This window comes from Micropterus dolomieu, linkage group LG11, assembly GCF_021292245.1.
Source record: "Micropterus dolomieu isolate WLL.071019.BEF.003 ecotype Adirondacks linkage group LG11, ASM2129224v1, whole genome shotgun sequence".
Lineage (NCBI taxonomy): Eukaryota > Metazoa > Chordata > Actinopteri > Centrarchiformes > Centrarchidae > Micropterus > Micropterus dolomieu.
The window spans coordinates 26,166,689-26,190,213 of NC_060160.1; the positions used below are offsets into that span (position 1 = coordinate 26,166,689).

General features: G+C 40.1%; 1 protein-coding gene across 3 annotated transcripts in view; it reads right to left on the bottom strand.

Moving 5' to 3' along the window:
- The window catches only part of eipr1 (EARP complex and GARP complex interacting protein 1), a 73,071-nt gene that overhangs the window by 13,403 nt on the left and 36,143 nt on the right, over window positions 1-23,525 (bottom strand). For all 3 annotated transcript variants that reach the window (XM_046061878.1, XM_046061879.1, XM_046061877.1), the window contains exons 5-6: window positions 23,378-23,477; window positions 9,835-9,971 (exon numbers count right to left, since the gene is read on the bottom strand). In XM_046061878.1, the coding sequence (XP_045917834.1) occupies window positions 9,835-9,971; window positions 23,378-23,477 (237 nt within the window). The remainder of the gene's footprint in view (window positions 1-9,834; window positions 9,972-23,377; window positions 23,478-23,525) is intronic.

Here is a 23,525-nt window from a genome sequence, read left to right on the forward strand (position 1 = left end):
GAAAACCAGGCACTGCTCATCACCTGTCCAATACAGTCTCAACAGTGAAGCATGGTGGTGGCAGCATCATGCTGTGGGGGTGTTTTTCAGCTGCAGGGACAGGACGACTGGTTGCAATCGAGGGAAAGATGAATGCGGCCGAGTACAGGGATATCCTGGACGAAAACCTTTTCCAGAGTGCTCTGGACCTCAGACTGGGCCGAAGGTTTACCTTCCAACAAGACAATGACCCTAAGCGCACCGCTAAAATAACGAAGGAGTGGCTTCAAAACAACTCCGTGGCTGTTCTTGAATGGCCCAGCCAGAGCCCTGACTTAAACCCAATTGAGCATCTCTGGAGAGACCTGAAAATGGCTGTCCACCAACGTTTACCATCCAACCTGACAGAACTGGAGAGGATCTGCAAGGAGGAATGGCAGAGGATACCCAAATCCAGATGTGAAAAACTTGTTGCATCTTTCCCATAACGACTCATGGCTGTATTAGATCAAAAGGGTGCTTCTACTAAATACTGAGCAAAGGGTCTGAATACTTATGACCATGTGATATTTCAGTTTTTCTTTTTTAATAAATTTGCAAAAATTTCTACATTTCTGTCAAGATGGGGTGCTGAGTGTACATTACTGAGAAATAAAATGAACTTTTTTGATTTTTGGAAAATGGCTGCAATGAAACAAAGAGTGAAAAATTTAAAGGGGTCTGAATACTTTCCGTACCCACTGTATAACATACAATAACATAACATATGCAGAAGTTTCTATGCGCCAGGGCTCACTGAATGATTTAGTGTCATTTTAAGCCATTTAGTCTCAACTGAGCAGTGCAGAGATGATGTGCCATTTCACGCGCAAAAGGTTATAGAAAAAAATGTCAGGTGAGCAGGGTTCCCACTCTTTTCTACAGATCCTTTTCAAGGACTTTTCCAGGATATTTTCAGTGATAATCTAGCTGGTATGACAGACAGAGATCACATCATACACTAATATGTTCCTCTCTGCAAATGTTTTAAAGACATGCAATCTTATCTAGAAACCAGCTATTACATGCGTAGAAATTATGACAAAATGATCTTGTTTTAACATTGTTATTTAATATTATTATATTTTAACCATTTCTGCCTGAATACCAATAACTGAACAAATACAAGCCTACAATTTAGCCTACTAACAAATCGCAGCATTCTGTTGAATCTTGGATTTCAAAGAATATCTGTGGTCCTCAGCCCAAATGAAGTGTAACAGTAGAAAAAGCTGTTTCAGACATGTTGCTCTCTGTAAGTCAGTTGGGCCACTGTCACAATGCCACACTTTATTAAAACCTCACAATGAACTTGGGGAATTAATATGCAAGTGTAATACAGTCAAAAACTGGGACTACTACTACTGGGTGTGCAAACATCAAAAGTTAATTGATATTTTGAAGAGCACATCACAATCGCAAATTAAGCAAGGCTGTGGTGTTAATCAATTTATCACACTATATGTTAGCCCCTTTACTAACAAAGCTAATCACAACCCACTGTAACCCACTAGAAATGTTAATGTCATGTTTTATCGTATCATAGCATTGCGTTTGGAGAGCCAGTGCTAGCAAAGTAAAGTGCTGTTAGCCTGTATTTAGCCAGTGTTTGATGCACCCCAGCTTCCTATTCATTCTTATCCAATTGTCTCAACAGTACAAAACACTTGTGAAATCATTGCTCTTAGCCAGAGTTGAAACACACACCTTAAAACTTTGCAGGCAAATCAAGCTAAAAGGTCAACCAACCTGTGCAACCACGTGATGTGACTCAGGGGATGTGTTCACAACACTGCCGCAACATAGTGTTAAAAAGAATTTCCAGGATGACACTAGATTTTCCGAGACATTTTACTTTTCCCCTCATTTTCCATCACTGGAAAATATGTAAACTGTTTTCCAGGTTTTCCAGGTAGCGTGGGAACCCTGGGTCACGCAGTACAAAGAGCGACAAAGTCAATGTAGGGACAAGGGGTGGATGGAGGGTCAAATAAACTTAAACCCAGGAGAGCGCTGTTCATATCCAGGGTGAAACCAAATGCTTTTGACTTATTTCAACTTACGTATGTAACTTAACTGACGTGACTAACATACTCACCTACCAGCCAGTTAAGAGGAGTGAAAACTTATATTCAGTTGCATTTTGCTATACATTAACATGCCTAATATAATTCTTCTTTATTTATTGCATGTATGGAACATGATTTTAAGATAGTACATCTAGTACAGTACATCAAAATAAGTACTTATTAACCACCAAAGTTCTAATCTGAGTCGACTTGGAACTTGTGGTGAACTTCAGTTTCACTCAAAATAGCAAATTCATGTGTAAGTTTGAACTGAAGCACATGATTTATTTACAGTGCTCCCTCCCTCTCCTGTGTGACTCTGAGGTAGAAGGCGTGACCCCGGGCTGTAGGGTGGCTGGTGTTGAACCCGGCCCGCCGTGGAATGGGAAGCGGCCACCGCGTGAAAAGGAAATGGAGCAGGAAATTGGGTTAGTTTCGTTCTTTCCCTCTCTGGTGTCTCTGAGCAATCCCCTCCACGCACGCACACACACGGACACACATACTCATGCATAAACTCCCTCGGCCCAGGCTAATAGTGGAGAGACCTGGGACTTTTTGTATGTGTGCGAGTGTGTGTTTGTGTTAGTATGAGTGCAGAGGATTAGAGTTGTGCCTGGCCTAAGCCACCAAACACACTCAATCTCAAGTCATCCAGCCAGCCAGGCTGAGTGTGTGAGAGTGTGTGTGAGGGGGGTTGATGAGGGGACAGGGGACCTATTACACACACTGTTAGGCGCTCACAGATAAAAACATAAAACTGGGAAAACACACTCCCTCAAATACTGTAAATACAGAAGATGTGTGTGTAAGAGGGAAGCTACAAAGGTAGACAGACACGCACACATTTGGCCATCACACACACATAGACTCTCACACACCCCCCTCCTGGCTTTGTCTGGGTGATAAATCTCTCTGCTGAGGGGATCGACTGGAGCTCACACACATACACACACTCGTCTCTGTTTCTATGACAACTGCTGTGGGGAGGGAGGGGGAGAAAAAAGAAAAATCGAAAGAGGAGAGCAATCATTTCATCGCTGATCAAAATTAAAGCTTGGCTTTGAGATGGAGCTGGCAGAGAAAGAAAGATGGGAGAAAGAGAGGCAGGCAAGCAGGTAGAGGGAGGGAGAGACCGCCCATGCATAAAAATAAGGGATCTCTACGTCAAGCAGCCAAAAGTAGTGGAGGGATCTTGATGGTGGAAGTGCTCAAAAAAGTTGATGAGAGAAAAAGTAATATCACAGCTAACAAAATGTAAAATACCCAATAAATGTTACATATGTTGTAATAAAGACTTCAGAATTCAGTACTTGTCAATAATACTGTAGCAATTATACCATCATAAGTCAAAATGCATCCATATTTCATATCCATAGTCAGAAACATTTTCCCTTATCATACCTTTAAAACAAGGACTAACTAGCTCTACACTGCAATATAAAAACAGTGCTCTTTAATGGATAATGAACTGGTGAGTAATTCGTTTTAATCACAATATTATGATATTATGTATGTAGCCACCAAGTCCACATTTAAGACCCCTTTTACAGGGTTCTTGTTTTAATATCAGTCAGCTGGGGGGTAAAACAATCAGTCGAAGACAGTCTTTTCAACTAACTCATGGGGCTAACTCTAGCTTAATAAGATAGTTAGCTAGGTAGAGACTAAATTGACTAATGCAGTGGTTCTCAAACTTTTTCACATGAAGGACCCCTAAACTGACCAATCTAATATTATTTTTGCTTTTAGATGTTTTATAATAGAAAGCGTATGAAACCTGTGACCCAAGTAGTCATACATTCTGTCATTGTGTTACTTATGGATGGAAAAATTATTCGCTTTTTGCTGGGGACCCCTCAAGGACCCCTTTTGTCTGAAATCAAAGACCAACTATTTTAAAAAAAAACCTACATATTCCGAGTAGTAAATCTGCATACGAGCTGTGCCTGTTCATTTTTGCTGCTTAATTTCAAGGTCTGCATAAGGTCATGAATACACCATTATGAGTTACAGTATGATGTCTGGTTCACATATACTGTGGAGTGGGGACACATGAAAAGGTTGCAGATGATTTATTTGACAGTAGGCGGGTTCAAAAGGTCACCCTCAAATCAACAGGGCTATTGGAATTCCACTATTTCAAAAACAGCTGACATCTTTTGCATAATGGCTGGTATTAGAATGTGAAATTTGATACTCCTAATAGGCAACACTTTTTGCATAACGGTGCTATATTTGAATATGTGAATAAAATATGATGGAAAAAAAGGCTTTTGAATAATGGTTTACCTTGGCTACCCTATCATTATGGCATGCTGAAACGTTGCCAAATCTGTTGAATAGGTGGAATGAAAAGGCTGTTTGGTCAGGAGGCATGCAGCGTGAACAGGAGCTTGTGTTGTCTGTCTGGATGAGGAGTTTTGATGTTGTCTAGTACTTGTCTTTCTACCAACAGACATCTGGCTTTTAACCTGGACTGTGATGGAGCAAATAGCACCACTATCAATCATTTCACCTTCTTTTATGCTTTCTCTCTTTCTATATCTGCTTGTTGTGCTCCCTTTCTTGCTCGCTCACACTCACACACATACATGCACAAATACACCCCACAGGGGAGGTGTAGAGAGTCCATGCTTCACTGCAGCGCTGCACTGCTTTTCAGTATGCACCCTGCAGTGCATGGTATGGCCGCAAGCCTGACAGCTATTACACAGCTCAGTGTGTGTGTGTGTGTGTGTGTGTGTGTGTGTGTGTGTGTGTGTGTGTGTGTGTGTGTGTGTGTGTGTGTGTGTGTGTGTGTGTGTTTTGCCCCTCACTGTGGACTGTCGGTCCAACAGGGAATTCAGGGGAGATGCAGTGTAAGAGCATCTCCAGTGACAGACATGTCTCTCACACACACACACACACACACACACACACACACACACACAGCTGTATGCCCAGTGGCTAGTACTACATGCCTGTTAGCTAGCCTAATATTATTCAAAGAGTCAAAAAAACCCAGTGTGCCAGGGATGACACACAGTTGGCTCAACAAACTAACACTGTTTTTTCATCCTTTCTCTACAAAGACATTTTGAAGTTAATGACAGAATTGTTACTATACTATAAATCAACAATTTCCTGATTTCAAACTTCTTCTGCCCTTGATTTCTTGACGTGTTTTGTGTGTTGACAATGGCAAAAAAACATGGCTGTACGTTAAATTGCTTGCTAAATCCAAACATATCCACACAACAATGAACATTATAAACTTCAGAAAAAGGTAGCATTTATTGCAGAGCTGTTGCATCGAATTGCACTAGATTGTACAGGTGTACCTAATAAAGTGGGTCGAATGTGCCAATATCTGAGATTTTATGGGCTTCATCACAGAGCACTGACTTTGTTGATCTGTGATATGGTAAAACGGGGCGGCTGTGGATCAGGGGGCAGAGCAGTCACTTATCAGAAGGTCGGTGGTTCGGTCCTCTGCTCCACCATGTCGACGTATCCTTGGAAAGATACTCCCATCATAAATGTCTATGAATTTGAGAATGGATTGAATGTGTAAGAGCTTTGAGTGGTCAGAAAGACTAGAATGACGCTATCCAAGTGTGGACCATTTGCCATATAACATATAGGGGTAGCACGCTTTTAGACGAGTCAGTAAACCATCGCCGTAATATGTTGTTATTTTGGCCCTGGCCCAACCGAAAGTGCAATTTTGTTCATTACTATTTTTTTATTCCACTGTAAATAAATTCATCTTTCATTTATGGACAGTTTGTTTTCATTTGGCTCCTTGGGACTTTGGGAAGATGGGGCGCATTTTATGTTATGAGTCATGTATATGTCTAGGCCCCTGGACTAGGCGTAACATGAACGGGTGTTTATTGGTCATGGGAACCCAATTACTTGTTCCAGCTGGAAACTCTGTGGTTGTATCACTTCAATCTGCTGTATATTTAATATTGTGTGATAAATAAAATAAAAAAGATTGTTACAGCCTCCAGATTCGTTATAAAAACTCAACACCGTTTTGCACAGTCTTCATCAAGTAAACTTTTCAAATTGCTGCTAAGCACTTTCTGACGACCTATGGCATAAGTGAAATATGACCACAGTTAAACATGCACCCATAAAAAAATCACAACAGCAGCCCTGTACAACAGGGATTAGGCTCTAAATAATGTATTCAGAGCCTAAAAAGGTACAATGAAAAAAGCAGGCTGAGAAGAAGTGAAAATGTGTTAAAGTTTTCCATTAAACCCAGCTTTCCGTTTCCAATATCGGAGCGGAGTATTCCATAATTTACATAATGCTGCATATTACACCAGAACAAACTAGAACAGGATCCATATATGTTTTATAAGCAGTTATCTTTGTTTTTTTTTTTTTAAAGCACTGTTTCTGGGAGATGGGATGCTGTAGATACCGTGCGCCTCTCCAGGGTGTTAGATAACTAACTAGAGGCGGCTGCTACTGCTGGGCTGTTCCCCCTGTACTTATTTCAGAGCAGGACAGCCCTGATTGGGCTGGCAGAGTGGGTGACAAGCCAGGGGACTGAAGAGAAGAGAAGAGAAGAGAAGAGAAGAGAAGAGAAGAGAAGAGAGTGTTTGTGTACTTTAATGTGTGCTTTTGTGTGTGTGCTTTTGTGTGTGTGCTTTTGTGTGTGTGCTTTTGTGTGTGTGTGTGTGTGTGTGTGTGTGTGTGCGTGTGCGTGTGTGCGCGGGTGTGAGGGGACACCTCAGAGGTCATTTGAAGAGGCAGTGGAGCGTGCTGAGAGGCTGCCATCACACAGCTGCCACGCCAACTGGACACACACACAAAATCGCACGCACATTTACCAACACACAAGCACGCCGCATTTCTGTAGAGGCATGAGCACGCAACAGCACTCACACAAAAGCAGAGAGGTACACATAGCAAAGAGCAAACACAGGCAGGCACACAGTCACTTGTCACATGCAAGTCACTTACTCAAACAGACACACACACACACACGTGACTCACCGCTCATTCACACTTGCAAGCTTTCCACTCGCAACCACTTCACACTTGCACACGGAGGTGCATGCATGAACGCACACACCATGTCCTTGGTTGTTGTCTGTCTATCTTAAATCATGGAGTGAAGGAGTAGAAGGCTACATTCGTTCAGATCATCACACCAATGGATAAATGACACTTAAATCTTGTTCAATGTTTGGTTTTTGTTTTACATTTTGTCTGTTTTTTGACAAGCATTTTATAGATTTTTAGGGCTTTGAGAGAAACTAAAGATTATTTACTATTATTGATTTGAGAATGACAGTTAAAAAAATCGGGAAAAAAAAATGTTTCATGTCTTTATCTGCCTTTTAAATCTAAACTTATTTTTGAAAAAGGTGGCATTAAAATAAAAGTGATTATTTTTTATTATTTCCTCACATTCCCAATTATACAGTAACAGAAAAATACCTCCAGCGATAGTCATAAGGCAAACAGCCACTAACATTAAGTTATTCATTAGAGAAACATTAATGTACTTCCTATCCATGTGAAAGCAAAATCTACTTGATTGTATGTTTTTTTTTATCTTTGGCTAAGCCTTTTTTTTTAATCAAAGGCTGTCCCACTTTAACCAGCAGCGAACCACCGATGGACCAGTCATTATAAACTCAGACTATGCATATAAAAATTGTTCAAACCCACAGAACTTTATTTTCAATTTTCCAAAGACACCGGCTCAATTTTAGGGAAATGTGTACAAAATAATGCGCACGCCATCTTTCAGTACATTGTGAAATTAGAGATGAGACTGTGGTCTCTGCTAACAAGCCCTGTGCTGCCGCCCCCTCCTTCCCTTTGTGCCGACGGCCAAATCAGCACTGTTGCATCTTTCAAAATAGCACAGCAGGAGGAGACCGGCCAAAAACGGGAGCGTGAAGGAACTCTATAATTTGTTATGGGGCTGACGGGGAGTGATATCAATGATTCAACTATCTTATCTGGGCCTGTGATACCCATCTTGTAAATATATTCTCTCTCTCTCCCTGTCTCTCTCTCCTTCACCCGGCACCCCCTCTCAATCTCTTTGGCACATTGCTGTTATCGTGGCGATGAATAGCGAGGCGATTATTATTCCTCTAGCAGAGTCCACACGTACACACATGCTGACCTCACTCATCACATACCTCAGAAGAACAAACAAAACACACACACACACACACACACACACACACAATACACATACATGCACACACACAGCTAGAGGTTGTAAGGTGGGAAGCTGATAACCTGCAGTTACAAGGTTAATGTGTGGTAGTACACATGCTCCATGTCAAGCAGGAACATTTGTGTTCCGTCGCCTCGCACTTTATCATGCGCTGAGCCTGAGGTGAAGCTTACACTTCATTAGATTCATGAACAGCCACAGGACTGCAAACAAAACGTATCATGAAAAGAGGAAATTCACAGAGATTCCCTCAGCCTTAGCATTCCTAGCAATTCAAAGGCATCAGTGTTTAGTTTTAACTCATTGCAGCTTTAAAGGGACTTTATCTTAATAAAATGCAGTACACAGTGAGCTACCCCAACTTTTCTGTGCGAGCAAGAATACTGTAATGTGCTGAATGGACCAGTGTCTACGTATCTTGAGCCATCAGGCCTCCAGATGTTTATAAAGCGATTACGGCTTTGGATGGAAAATACAACAGCTGATTCTATTCTCTAATATGCAAGTGAGTGGAAGAGATGTGGAGATGCGCCGGTACACCAGTTTTACTGTATATCCTGGTAAAACATTCTGATGGTTACATCCACGCAATAATTTCTATCACCAAAACATCCAAGTTATTCATGAAGTATTTCTTTTGTTTGTTTGTTTTTTTACTTACTATTCATATAAGCAAAGGTGGTTGTGTCATATACACACACACACACACACACACACATACATATATACACATACAAATACAGCATCAGTATAGTAGTACATAAGTAAATATAGCTTTTACAACAAATATTATATGCTCTAGTCATAATATGAATAAATATTATTAAACACAATATTCTAAATATTATATATAATATATAAATGACAGAGCTTTTCAGTGACTGGATATATACTATAGGACGTTTATAAACATATGCAACATATGTGCAGTACTGATGTGGATTGGGGGCAGAGCTGTGGCAAAACTCACCTCTAATACTTTCATTCAGCACGATGATTAAATGCATTTCTGTGTACTGCACTGAATTATCTTGTAATGACATGTAAACACACGCTGAAATTGTTAAGCTCCGAGAGGTTAACTTACATGGCTCTTACATGACTAATTTCTGTCAGATTTAAATGCAGGTTGTAGGAAAACATCCGACTTGTTTTAAGTCAGGCACACGTGGAAATGAACAACGTTAAAATAGTGCCTTAATACTGAGTGGCAAAGCTTACAGAGAACGTGAGTCATGCTGCTCCTTTGAAATGTTCAATCCTCAATGCGTCCAAAGCACCGCCTTTTAAATTATTCTTCTTGGCACTGACTTACTGGCAGCCATCGTATTATTGAGCACATGCGGTTTCATCAACTCAAGAATCTGTACTTCCTTAAGATTTTTAGAAAAATTATCAATACTGTGAAATGGGAGGAGAAGTAAAATACAGTATCAATATCAGGATTGCAGAAAAGGCTCAGATTTGAAATAAAAAAGTAAAACCCTATGTACTGAGAATGTATTGGGATACTGTATTTTCAGACCAGTACCAGTAAGTAAAGCTCACCTCATTGTGCGAAGGTCCCAACCTCGTATGGCCGTGTCATTCGCTGTGGCGAGCTGGCTGCAATTGTGGTGGGGGCTCCACTTGCCCGAGGTGAACTTCAGCTGACCTTTCCCCTCAAGGGTGGCAGTGCTGGAGACCTGCAGAGGACAACGACACCTTCATTACCATCTCTGAGCAGGTACGTGAATTCCATCCAAATATCTGCGACAGGTTCAGCCAGTACAGTGCATTCAATCAGCATAATAAGGCATTATTAGAAGTAATTTTCTCTGCAGGCTACACTCAAGATTACAATTGTTCAGTATGACTTTGTAGTAATATTTTGGGCATTACTGGCACACCAACTGCCTGCAGATTTACACCATGCTGAATTGAATTTTTCTGTGATGTCAGACGTTGTGTTTTCAGCTTGATGTGCTTGCACAAAATCGCAATTATTAAAGCTTTAAAATGACCTGTTAGATAGAAAGTATGCAGTGATGGGACTGAATAACAAAGTAACATCAAATTCAAATTCCATGTTTTCCAAAATTAAATTTGATCAGAAATGCACCATCACCAGTAGTGATATTTTCTCAGAATCTGTACCATTACATAGATATTTAATGTTCTCAAAATGAATGCATCCCTCTTCATAAGTGGAGCCACTCTCTCCTGCATGCAGCCTGCTCCAACATATGGATTAGTATGCTCTGTTCTTATTTCAATGCCCAACAGCACAACAGGACCTGATCATAACAGCCAGAACCAGCAAGTGCATGCACCTATCTCATCTGTATCTTGCTGCTCAGTCAGCAGATCTACTGACCCCTGGCTCTCCTCTGGCCCCATGGTGGGGATCTATACACTAGATTGCTCAGAGTTACTTATGGATCAACCCTTGGAGGACATAAGTGTTGAACGCTGGTTGAAAATCGGTCATATTTATTGTGATATTTTAGGTATTTCAACAAAAAAAAAAACCATTTAACTGACAAAATGTCACCGGATCCAAAAATTAAAGCAGTTTAGCTGAAAGGCAGGCAGGTTAAATTGCAACATTTAAGGCTTTTCAAACAAGACGACATGCTTGTCACTGGATATTTATCAAACCTGCTAAGAATATTTCACAGGGCAACAATGAAGGTGAAATGAATCAAAGTCAAAACACTTCAAGGACTCTGAATTATAAAGCACATGCCTTCATCAGGCTACTTTAAAAATGAAATCCAATTAATCCAGTAGGCTGGCTTTAGAAAGGGTCATCTTTCCCCTAAACTATCATGCATCCAACAATTCTAAAAAGCAGCATCACACTGCTCCATTTTCTCTGCTCTCTGACTATCTGCAGGTTTTTATCCTCATCTTTCTCCTTCTCCCATTTCTCTCGCTCTCTTTCTCTCCCTCTCCCATCTCTGCCTGGTAGAGCGGGGATCATCGATCGCCCCGTCACTGCACAGCTCCCCGGTACACTCTCATTATTTCAGCTAGAGAGGACAGAGGCAGAGCGAGCGAGAGAGAGAGAGAGAGACAGGCCAACAGAGCAGCAAGGTGGGAGGGAGGGAGGAAGACTAAGAAAGAAAAGCAGATAGGACAAAAGGAAGGAAGACAGAGGGTAGAAAAGGAAAAAGAAAGGAAAGGAGTCGAGAAGAAGGGGCACAGATAAAATCAGGCATCGAGAGAAGTCGGGTTCCTCTGTGGCCTTGATGTGAAATTCCGTGACTTTTCCATGAATTTTCTGAGCATTCCAATCACGAGCAGAACAGACATGTTGCAAATGATTTGATTAAAGGCACACTGAAATGGTAGATCATCTTGCCTACATACTGTTTTTTAACCATGTATTCATGCGCACATGATGGCTGTCCGTGCCTCATTGATGCTTGTATGTTGTTCCTCAAATGTAAGTTGCTTTGGATATTGGATATGGAGTGTCTCCCAAATGAGTAGATGTAAATGTAAATCTTGCAATCCTTCGTTGGTTGTCTGCATCCTCACAAATTACAGCTAAAGGTGTTAGTATGACCCAACCAAAATGCTTGTTGGATGGTCTTACACCACTACCCCCATAACTTTCCGATGTCAGAATTTGGGGGAAGGGGAGGACTGCGGCCAATAATTTCTGTAACTATCCAATCAATCAATCTGACAAGCGAGACAACTTGGCCTGTTGTGTGGAGGTGAGACAATGAACAGGGTTTTAAATTTAAAATTTTTATTCGTTACATAACAAATTCTACAACCTTTTGTGTGTCTCTATAATGTCAGCCCAAATTCAAGTGTGGCAGTTCAGAACAGCTATTTACACTGGTTAGATGACATCTTCCTTTTAAGCTTCTACATAAAGCATCTCAGGATGTAATAAAGCAGATGAATGGTGTGGTCAGTATAGAAAGCCGAAGTCCCTCCCCTTCCGGTGGACCACCATGGGACCTTACTTCAGAAAAAATATGTACGGTAGTCAAGGGCAAGAGACAACAAATTTTTTGATCCCATTTGAATTGTGCTCTGAGTTACACATATTATGATGGTCAATTTAAAATATACATTCGAAAGTCAAGAAAGTCGCAGTTTGATGTAAAATAAAACTGTGAAAATACATAATTACAAAGACCACAAACACAAAAGTCGCGTATGTGACTTTCTTGACAGACAAAATTATCTCTTAAATTGACAAACATGCGTAATTCAGTGCACGGTTCAAACAGGATCAAAAAATAAGCTGTCTCTCGCCATTGGCTACCATACATATTTTTCCCAAAATAAGGTCCTATGGGCTGGTAGCAGAAGTGAGTGACAGCGGGTAAACATATTCAGTAAGATATCGCCATATAATAGCTTTTTGACAGTAGCTAGGAGCAGATTTTTTGTTTTGTGTCACACTTAAATTGGTCCCCGCTATACCAAGGGATCTAGAATCGTGTAACACATGGATTAGCGGCATTCATTGGTTGTTGTTTGTGTTTCAGGTTACTTGTGTTTAATTGGTGGAGATATGTAAGGGGGTGGGCGTTAGGGGATTGGAGTCGGGAACAATCAAGTCGTGCTGGGAGTACCTGGAGTGTTTTTAGCATTTAGCTAGCTACCACGTAATGTGCATACCTGTCAACCCTCCCGTTTCCCCCGGGCTGCTCCCATATTTTACCGCGCTCTGTAATAGCACACCAAATAAAGCAAGAAGAAGAAGAAGAAGAAAAGCAGTGCAACGGGTTCAGGACGGATGATGAGCTGCTAAACAGAATATTTCACATGCATTTGCCCCTAAAATAGATACGTGCAAACCAGAAAAATGATTTAAAATGAGTAAAAACTACAACCTACAGTTATTTTTGCGCATGAATGGTTATGATTTTTTTTTGTTAGAACTTAGCATTAATAAATTACAGACCAATGTAGACCGTTTTTCTTGCACAAGGATTTAATAAATGAAAACAACAAACATGTAATAAAAGGCCTAAAAAAAGGCTTTTTAAGTTCATAAAAACCAATTTACTGTAATGTAAAGTACATTTAATAGCAATAAAATAATTTTGCTTCAGTCTGGCATCTCTTTTAAGTTTGTATTCAACAGACTAACTTTTTATATCAATTTAAAGCGCTGAAACAAATGTATTTGGACATAAAAGGGCAAATTATTATTTTGACCGGTGGGTTTTTTCATGTACTACTCCCACTGGCAGGCGAGCCAATAAGTTAATTTCCTCCCCTGTATACGACCATGATTGCAGGATGAGGCATAAAATGATTTTAATAGGAAGAGAAAACAGAAGGATTGTGATATATTGGTACTGAAAAGTGTTTTGTTAACATATACATGACAAGAACTTGGGAAATTTATTGTTTTGATTAAATTTTTCTGAGTGGCACAGTTCGATTACTGTAACTGAACTTCTGCACAAAAGACACCATCTATTGCAAAGAATATTGAAACAAGGATGAAATAATCTGTGCAACATACTTTGCCAAATTTGCTCATCATCCCTAAATTCTTCCCTAAAAGTTCCCTGACTTCCCCCTGACAAACCAGACGCTCCGTGATCAGTGGGAAGCTTCGTGCATCCCAGGTTCCCAGCTTTATTAGTGCACTAACTAAATCAGGGGCCCTAACAAGGCAGTACATGCAACACTAGGGGACGCATTCATTTAGGACACAAGCAGCACTAATGCAAAGCTATCTGTCAAATCGCCTTGTATTTATGCTTTCTCCAGACTCCAGAAAAGAGTGTGTGTGTGTGTGTGTGTGTGTGTGTGTGTGTGTGTGAGAGCAGATGTGCAAGACAAGGTGTGTGGGTGTGCTGTGAGCCGGCAGAGATGTTCTCACTCAATTCCACCAGCGATTCTAATTGATGAGCCATGCACATGACACACACACACACACACACACACACACAAATATTCCTTCAAACAATACACACTGGAAAGCTTATGCACATGATCCTCTCTTATATATGCATACAAACATTCTCGCAAACACTCACGCAAACACCCACACCGAACACACACACACACACACACACACACTAATCTAGGCCAGGCCCTTGAGAGAGAGACACATCCACACTGCAGCTGGACACGGCTTGAGATGAACACATCACCCTCTGACAGATAGAGGGAACAGGAGAGAGGAGAGTGGGATGAAAGGAGGGAAGAGGGAGGGAGGGAAGGAGATTAGCATTCTCATCAGCACTGGAGGAATTTGTCTTGGCTGCCAAGCTCTTTCTCCTCTTTTTCATTCCCTTTCTTCTCATCAAGCCCACTCTCTTTTCTTTATCCATATCGCCCTCCTTCTCCCTACTAATCTCCATCTTTCCAATCAGTGGGGTCTTCCATTGCTCCCTCGTCCTCATCCTCCCTCTATCTTCCCTTTCTCATTACACTTCTTTCCCACCATTACCTTCCACCTCTCTCCTCCTCCCTTGATACAGGATTTAATAGCTGTGTTGTCCGGTGTCGGTGTCAGAGGATAGAATCAACAACCCCCCGCCTTTATGGTCCTACTAAACCTCATACTGAGGTCCTGGCGCAGGGGACATACACACACACTGACGCATAAACAGAGTCGTTAAATTGATTATTAGCAGAACAAATAAATGTATAAAAATTAGGGACACTGAGAAAGTGCAGACACAAAGGGGTAGGGATATAGAAAATAATTAAAAGGGAAAATGTCATGTGGATTTCCAATCTGTGTTGATGGTAAATGTAGTTGGTTGAAGCAAAAAAATTCCTCAGTACATGCAATATTGATAGAGAAAACTGAATTTGCCATATAGTTTTTTCTGCACCCAGCTCCGTCATTTGACGCGACAGTGATGTAGTTGGAGGCACGGAAAAAACTACTGGCTACTTCAGTTTGGATTTCTAGTCTCTGTCCCTGGGTAGCCAGGGGGCATGAGCGATGCCGCTCAAAAACAAAACTTGTTTTCTTTGTTTGCATTGCAAACTAGCTATGTTTCCAACTGTGAAAATAGCATCCCAAAACATGAAAGCAGAGGATGGATGACTATACATTTTACAGTGTTTTGGATTACTCTGATATTCAGTTCACTTTTCACTTAAATGCCCACTGAAGTCGGAACAGTCGAAAGAAAATGCTTTTTATAAATTAATATATACATTTTTTATATATAATTTGTAATATGGTATTTCTGGTCAAGGTTCTGGGTAATGCTCAGGAAATTCAGGTCAATCCGAGCCACCCTTTGTGCAGTGAGTTCTTCCGTCCAGTTGCAGGTACAATCTGCCAAGATGATGAACTAATAGATTAAAGCAGTCTTTTCTCCCTCCTGCCATTGGTTTCCTAAACAACTCATTGTGATTTTACATGATAGTATGTGCTACTTTTTATATTTAATAATAATAGTTGGACCTATAATGTTTGTTAAGAAATCGGATTTATTGTATCGGATTTATTTTATTTATTATTATTTAGTAGCCTACCTTTTCCTCTTACTGCTAGTGTTTGTGTGTATCACTGTTTTACTATTATGATTAATTTGGGTACTGCTGGCTGCAGAGTTATTTACCCCACAGGGATATTAAATAATTCCTTCTATAGGTTGAAACCTTTAGTTGCTGTCCACGTGACCTAGATTAGCATAAACCCTGATAACAAGTCAGGTAAAGCAATATTTTTAGTGTTTTTTTTTCAGCATACTTGGATATCAACATCACATACGTAACAACCCATCACTCAGACGCTATACAAAAATGTCCATGGTGTTTCTACATCTTAAAGTTCATGAACACAATGAAGTCAGAAGAACAACTTCCCAACTCAAGAAATGGGACCATCCAAGGAGCACATGAATGCAGCATTCTTTGTGTCGTTTTTGTGTGAACATCTGCATTGCGCATGTGCGTAGTCTACTTGTGGCAGACAAGGCAAGAAGGCCTTAACTGTACAAGAACTGACTTTAATGAATTTACTGTTTATCAGACCACAACTTAGACAGGAATTAGGTTGGAAACTCATTTTTTACTGTAAAAATACACTACTCGCTGATTTGTGGGAAACTGGATCATATTTAATGGAGAATATATTTTTTGGTTTTCGTACTCCGTACTTTCGTTCTACGTACTCCAGCTGCTCTCTGATTTACAATTGAGTTTTCTAATGGACAAATGACAAACAACACAAGACAGAGCGTATACACACTACAATGACCGGACAAGGACTGAAGACACACAGCAAACATTTAACACCAGGGACTAACGAGCAGGGCAGGAGCAACACAGTTACCTGCGATCAGGACTAACAGGCCAGAGAGACAGCAGGGGAAAACATAGAGACAGGCATGCAGAGGGGTTACTGGGGTAACAGGCATAACACAGGTCACTTAACACTAAACACAGGACATCAAAATAAGACGCAACAGATCAGAATAATAAACAAACTAATTCAGACACAAATAAACTAGCACCAACAAGGAACACAGACTGAAGCTAAGATTAACCAGAACTCAGAGCAGACATGGGCAAAACACAGAAGTTTACAGACCAGAAGTAAACACTAAGGCAAGAACTAAGGCACAGGACTGGGAACTAGGGCTGCAACGATTAGTCGGCGTAATTGACGTTGTCGACTATTAAAATTCGTCGACGTGAAATTTCATTGTTGACGCATCGCTGCATAGATGCTGTTTAAGGAAGAGATGGCAATCTTCATCTTAGGAACATTTCTGGTTGTTTCTGTTGTGCAATGCACAAAGTGCTGGGGGCAGTATCGCTTCCACTGTCTGCCATGACTGCTTGACTGTCGTTTTTACAAGTTTTGTACGCTATTTAATCACTAAATACATGTGTGAGCGGTTTTGAGTTGAGAAAAAACTGTGTAGAACTTGAATACTGGCAGTTTTACCAAAGTTGATGGCGAATCAAAAACGTGCTCAAACGTTTTCGGGGTTGAGAAGTTCCACAAGTGCCCGCGAGGTTAGCGGTGGCAGCCGACAGACCGGTCCCACCCACAGAGCGCCCCGGTCCCAGTTACTGAGACCACTGCAGCAGCAACAACAGAGCTGCAGAGACAGAGGGAAGGCAGTGTTTCCTATACGTTTGATTATTTGTGGTGGCCCGCCGCAATATCAACGCTGACCGCCACATACTGATTTTGTTTTTGTTTTATTTTACTAGGCCTATTTAAAATCTTATTTGATTGCAGATCAGCGCCGTGGCGCATTTGCGCAGCACATCCTCTCTCTTTACTGATACTGGTGTTCATTCTGAACAGTAAACCTCATTCACTTAATGGTAAGGTTAGTTAGCTAGGCTGTGTGTTGGAGATCAGTAATTCACTTGAAAGATATTTAATTAGTTAAATGGTTTAATTAGGGTTAGGGGGTGAAAAAAATAATTGTGACTAGTCGACTAATTGAATAAATAACAGAATAAAAACAGATTAGTCAACTACAAAAACAGTCATTAGTAGCAGCCCTACTTGGAACCAAGACACAGAACAAGGAACTAAGATAAGAGACGAAACAGATACTAAGTAAACTTAAAGATGCGGATGAATAGAATAATAAACAAAGCTACACAGAGACTAAAGCAGAATGATCAAAATAGGATTAATGAAACTAGCAGAGAACATAAATTGAAATCAGGTATATATAAAAAAACCTCACTAAAGACCAGCTAAGAGATAGTAACCAGATAATAACATCAGGTACAGGACGCACACTAAAGGTAGCAAGCAAACGTGACAATATTCTTCTGCAAGTGGACTCTGCACATGCGCCATGCAGATGTTTGACTGAGAAGTTGATTTCCTATCAGCTGCGGAAGTGCCTCTTACGGAGGCCATTATGTCTGTATCAGGTCCCTCATGCTTTCTCAGTCAACACATCAGCACGCACTGGGAAATTTATTGCTTCAATTGACTATATTTACCATCAGCACTGACTGGAGATCCACATAAAATGTGGCAGAATTTCCCTTTAACATTAATGTATTTGTCATTTACATTCATGTTGTGGTTTGAATGGTTTAACTTGTCCACCAAGTGGAGCTTATTTATTCTCATGAGGTTAGCTTTGTATGTAGAACCATATTTAGCTTAGTGTAAATGTGGCTAGCCATGTTCCCAGACAACTGAAGAACCCAATGTTTGTTCTGAAGTTTGCTCTGAGTGGCTCACATTTGAGGTCCTGAGAAATCTAGTTACGGTACTTTAACTTTAATGAAAACTTCGCACTTATCCAAAGGTTTTACAAAATCCAAGCAAAGGCACGTTCTGGACACGCTGTAAAGTTCACGCATTGGCTGGTTGTGGTATAGAATACCCACTGCAAAAACAGCCCACCAGATAAATTTGCACAAACAAGAGGCAAAAATTATTATGTTGCCACTCAGACCGTCATTTCTCTTTAATTTTGGCTTAATGTTTAAGCTAATGCCGATTGATTTATGTTACTAATTGTTAAATTGAGCTTTGTTCCATTAACATTAACTTTTGTGACTAATGAAATGTCTTCATTTTGCTGGAGGCACGGATTAATTAATAATAACATAATTACAAACATACTTCCAGCAAACTCGCATACAAATAAATGGACAAACAAACAAACAATAAAATAATCATTGTTAAGGTTAATTTCAGTAGAGTGCATCAATAAATAATGTGAGAGGCAACGCTTGACTCTAAACTGCTTCTCATGTTTATTTTTTCATGTGAAGCATCTGTGCCCAAGATAGAATTTCTCCTCTGGGACAATAAGGTTTATCCTACTATGACAAACCGAATTCTCCCACCAAAATGTTCACCTTAATGCAAACATTGGGTGTAAACATGTTTGTAAAATTCATGAATGTATGTATGAATTATATCAAATGTGCATTCCCATCAGAGATTCATATAGTATCTGTTTAGCCCAAATGGAAAGGTCTGTGCGCATTTAGTAATAAATGAAATACATTTTTAAACAGTTACAAAAACTTTTTCTAACTTCAATTTGCCAACAACAGTCAACACACAACACAGACGGAACAACGCTAGCTTGAAGCTAATATCCATGTACACTATGCATAGTAGAACCAAATGTTCTGAAGTGACAAAATTGAAAATGGCAGACTTTGCAGTCATCTTGGAACATGATGAACCTCTCCACAATTCAATATTTACACCGCAGAATTTCCCACCTGCCTGGCAGTATTATAAAAAACAAACAGCTCCTCCTGGCGAACAATTTAAATCACTGCATGATCACTGTTAAATGACACAAAATAAAACTGATCACTGTGATTTGAACCTTGACTGAAGTAAATGTGAATGAATAATCAATAATCAAATAATTGGAAGGGAACATCCCCAGCAGACACACATTGACATAGCAAGAGACTGAGAGAGATGGGGACGAGTGTGTGCATGCATTAATCCAAACTGCGACTAGAGATTTTTCAAAGGCTTACTGAGATCAAATGAACACACATGCATGCACTCACACGCAAGGTGTGTGACCTGGCTGCCCTTAATGTGAATCCCTCAACGAGCGCATGAATTACCAATGACCTATCTATATTCTTCTTCGCTCATGGCTTCTAATGGAACAACACACACACCCGTCAAAGCATGGGCAGACGCTGCACTACTCTATTACTTCCTCCTCACACATATGTACACCTGACACACACCATTATCTCGAGTCTTTAAATACATAATGGGCATTTTAATTGCAAAGCCGGCGGGTTGGAGACAAAGAATTTACAGTGAAGAGCCTCTTCACCTTGCATTAGGCAGGACACAACTACAAGCAAACTAACCAAAAGCACTTAAACATATTGGTTCCATGGTGATGCTTTCATTATTAGTCTTTTGGAAACTATTTTTGCGTCTTTTTGCACAATAGGAATAAAACAGAACTGAGTATGAATGCGCTGAAAAATTACTTTGGCTCTGTGACAACACTGTGTCAGCTATATTTCTTAAGAAAACCTAAGAAGAAAAAATCCCCACTCCAAGTTCTTGTCAGCTTTTACAGAGGAGCAATAGAAATCATCCTGACTGGAAACATCACTAACTGGCATGGGATGTGCACGGCCCAGGACCGGAGGGCTCTGCAGCGGGTGATTAAAACTGCTCAGAAGATCATTGGTACCCATCTCCCGAGCATCAGTGATATCGATGAGGTGAGGTGCCTGCGCAGAGCCCAAAGGATTCTAAAGGACAGTACCCACCCAGCCACAGCCTGTTCACCCTGCTGCCTTCTGGGAAGAGATATAGAAGTTTCTGCTGCCGCACCACCAGACTGCAGAGCAGCTTCTTCCCTCAGGCTGTGAGACTCCTAAATACACCCTCAACACTGCACCATGTGAAATAGTTTTACTTCTATGACTTGTTATTTATCCGCCCATTTGCTGTATATCATTTTTTATAACATTTGCTTTTGTGAGTAGCATAAAGGGAAGTACAACTTAATTTCGTTAAAAGATTCTGTGTTGTAAAATGATAAATACATCTACATCTTCTCTCTCTTCTGTTTTAACATGACAATGCCCCTGTACACAAAGCCAGGTCCATAAAGAAAGGGTTTTCCCAGTTTGGAGTTTTCCTAGTTTGAGCTTTGTGACTGGCCTGCACAAAGCTCTGTTCTCAACCCCATCCAAAACCTCTGGGATGAACTGGAATGCTGAATCTCAGGCAGGCTTTATCACCCAAAATAAGTGACCACCCTAACTAATGCTCTACTACATACATTTACTCAAGTGCTGTACTTAAATAAGTTCCTTGTACTTTATTTGAGATTGGTAATTTTATACTATACTTTATACTTCTACTCCACCACATTTCAGAGGGAAATATTCTATTCTTTAATTCACTACATTTATTTAGAGTTACCGGTTACTTTTCAAATTAAGAATTTACATTAAAATAAATAAATAAATAAATAAATAAATGCTTATGAAAAATGATACAGTGATATGCTATTAATCTAGTTATATATATCTGAAATTGGCTCCATAAAATAAAATGCTGTTTATATGTATAAGTGATGATAACACAGAAACACAAGAAACCATTCTGCATAATGAGTACTTCTACAAAAGCTCCAATCTAGCAATTTGATTGGTTCATAGTAGTCATATAATGAGCGTATACAACGGGTATGACGTCGAATTCCTTTGCATAGATCCATATCACTCCGCGACAAACAGGGTTCGAGTTATAATCCGAGCTTCGTGGGGATCTCACACCCCATTTACACCTGGTATTAAAATGCGATCTGATACAGATCTGATCGCATTTTACCAGCGGAGATAAATAAATAAATAATGAGAGAGAGAGAGACACACACAGAGAGAAATCATTGCTTATTACGTGATTCAACATTTCTCTCTCACACACACAAGAAAACACACACACAGCAGTCCACTACTTGCCCCAGATGTCTGCATTATTGCAACAAAGTTTAAGTTTCAATGGCCTGTTCAAAAGACTATTGCTCAAGGAGAGACGCGATTCTGCCCTTTATGGTAGGTATAATATTAAAGTGTTATTATTTTACGCACTGTGCTGGCTGCCGTCACACAGTAGCAATCATATTATCATATAAGTTACCAAAGTCAATCTACTGATGCTGGACAGTTTTTTAGTGGCTGCACAACAAACGGCAACGTGCAAATAATTATAAATAAATAGTTCTAATAATTCTAGCCTTTGATGTATGTTGCTTAGCAAACGTCATGCGTTATGTAGCCTACCGCCAGCCTGGTGGAACTACTTTTTGTACTCATAAAGAAATGTCGGGCCGAACAACCCCCCTTTAGCTGTGATATAATAAGCGTATACCATGGCCTGTTGTGAGCTACTGCTTAATTCATTTTAAAACTTAGAGTAAATTTTTAGGATAATACTTCTGTACTTCTACTTCAGACAATGGTATTTCTACTTTAACTCCAAAGAATCAGAATATTTCTTCCACAATTGCTGAATGGGAGAAAATCACTGCAGCCAGGTTCTAAAATCCTGTGGAAATCTTGGCGTGTGTACCCCTTTTAGAACAGTTCCTTGAACTATGAAGCCACAGGAACTAAACTCAGAGACTTAACTAGGATTTAAAAAAGGTTCCTTTTGCGCACTCCTGACTGCATTTCCATCACATCAGAAGAATTAAAGATTAGGCAAATTAGTCCAATGACAGTTAAAAAAAACGACGGTCATGATTGAACGACAGAGTCACACCATGTTCTATTGATGATTTAGAATGCAACCAAGATGAAACTATTATCAAATAAAGTGTTATTATACTCCTTCGCTAGCTGTGTCTGTCTCATGTTTGCTCAGGCTTAGAGTTTCTTCGTACACCTTCTCTCTCTCTCTTTACTCTCCTTAAAACTAGTTAGGAAGCAGACAGTATAACTTTGTTGTAAACATTAATAAACAGCTAGAAATAAATGTCTCTTTACTTGATGTTGATACTAGTGGTGCCCAATACATCCTATATTTTGAATGAAGCTGTACAGAAGTTTAGTAGCCAGAACTACATTTAGTTTATGCTTTTGCTGGTTGAAACGCAGGCTACAATAAGTTCCAGAGCTCCTTGGAAACGCACTATTAGCATATTAACACCCACGGTTTTGGAATGAGATGTTCAACTATTATAATGGATTATATGGATATAATATTTATTTAGTGTGAATGTAGTGCAGTTTCCGTACATTTCGTGAGAAACATAATGGATACTTGTAGTACTACTTGAGTGAACTGTGAAAACAGATTCAGTAAATGACTTTCTCTAACTTATTAAACAAGACTATTGTTATCACTGTGAAAGAGACCAGAATAATATTAAAGTAGCCACAGCTTAGAAACCTGCTCAGATACTGTGTGTGTGTGTGTGTGTGTGTGTGTGTGTGTGTGTGTGTGTGTGTGATCTGTGTGTGTAAGACAGAATGAATAGTGGACACTGTTGTTGTCGCAGTGAGAGGATGTGTGCGTCTGATAACACCAAAATGATATGGTGGTTATCAAATAATGAGTTAGCTATTGTGTGATATGGGGTGCGTGTGTGTTTATGTACGTACTGTCGTTTACAGTGTGTGTGTGTGTGTGTGTGTGTGTGTGTCTTACCCTGGCCTGTGTGGAGCTCTCCTGCAGGTCCCAGAGTAGTGCGTGATTATCAGCCAATGAAATCACACGCTTGCCATCCCCCATGGGCTCCCACAACACGCTGTAAATACACAAAGGCATACACACAAAGTCACAGTCAATTAGAATA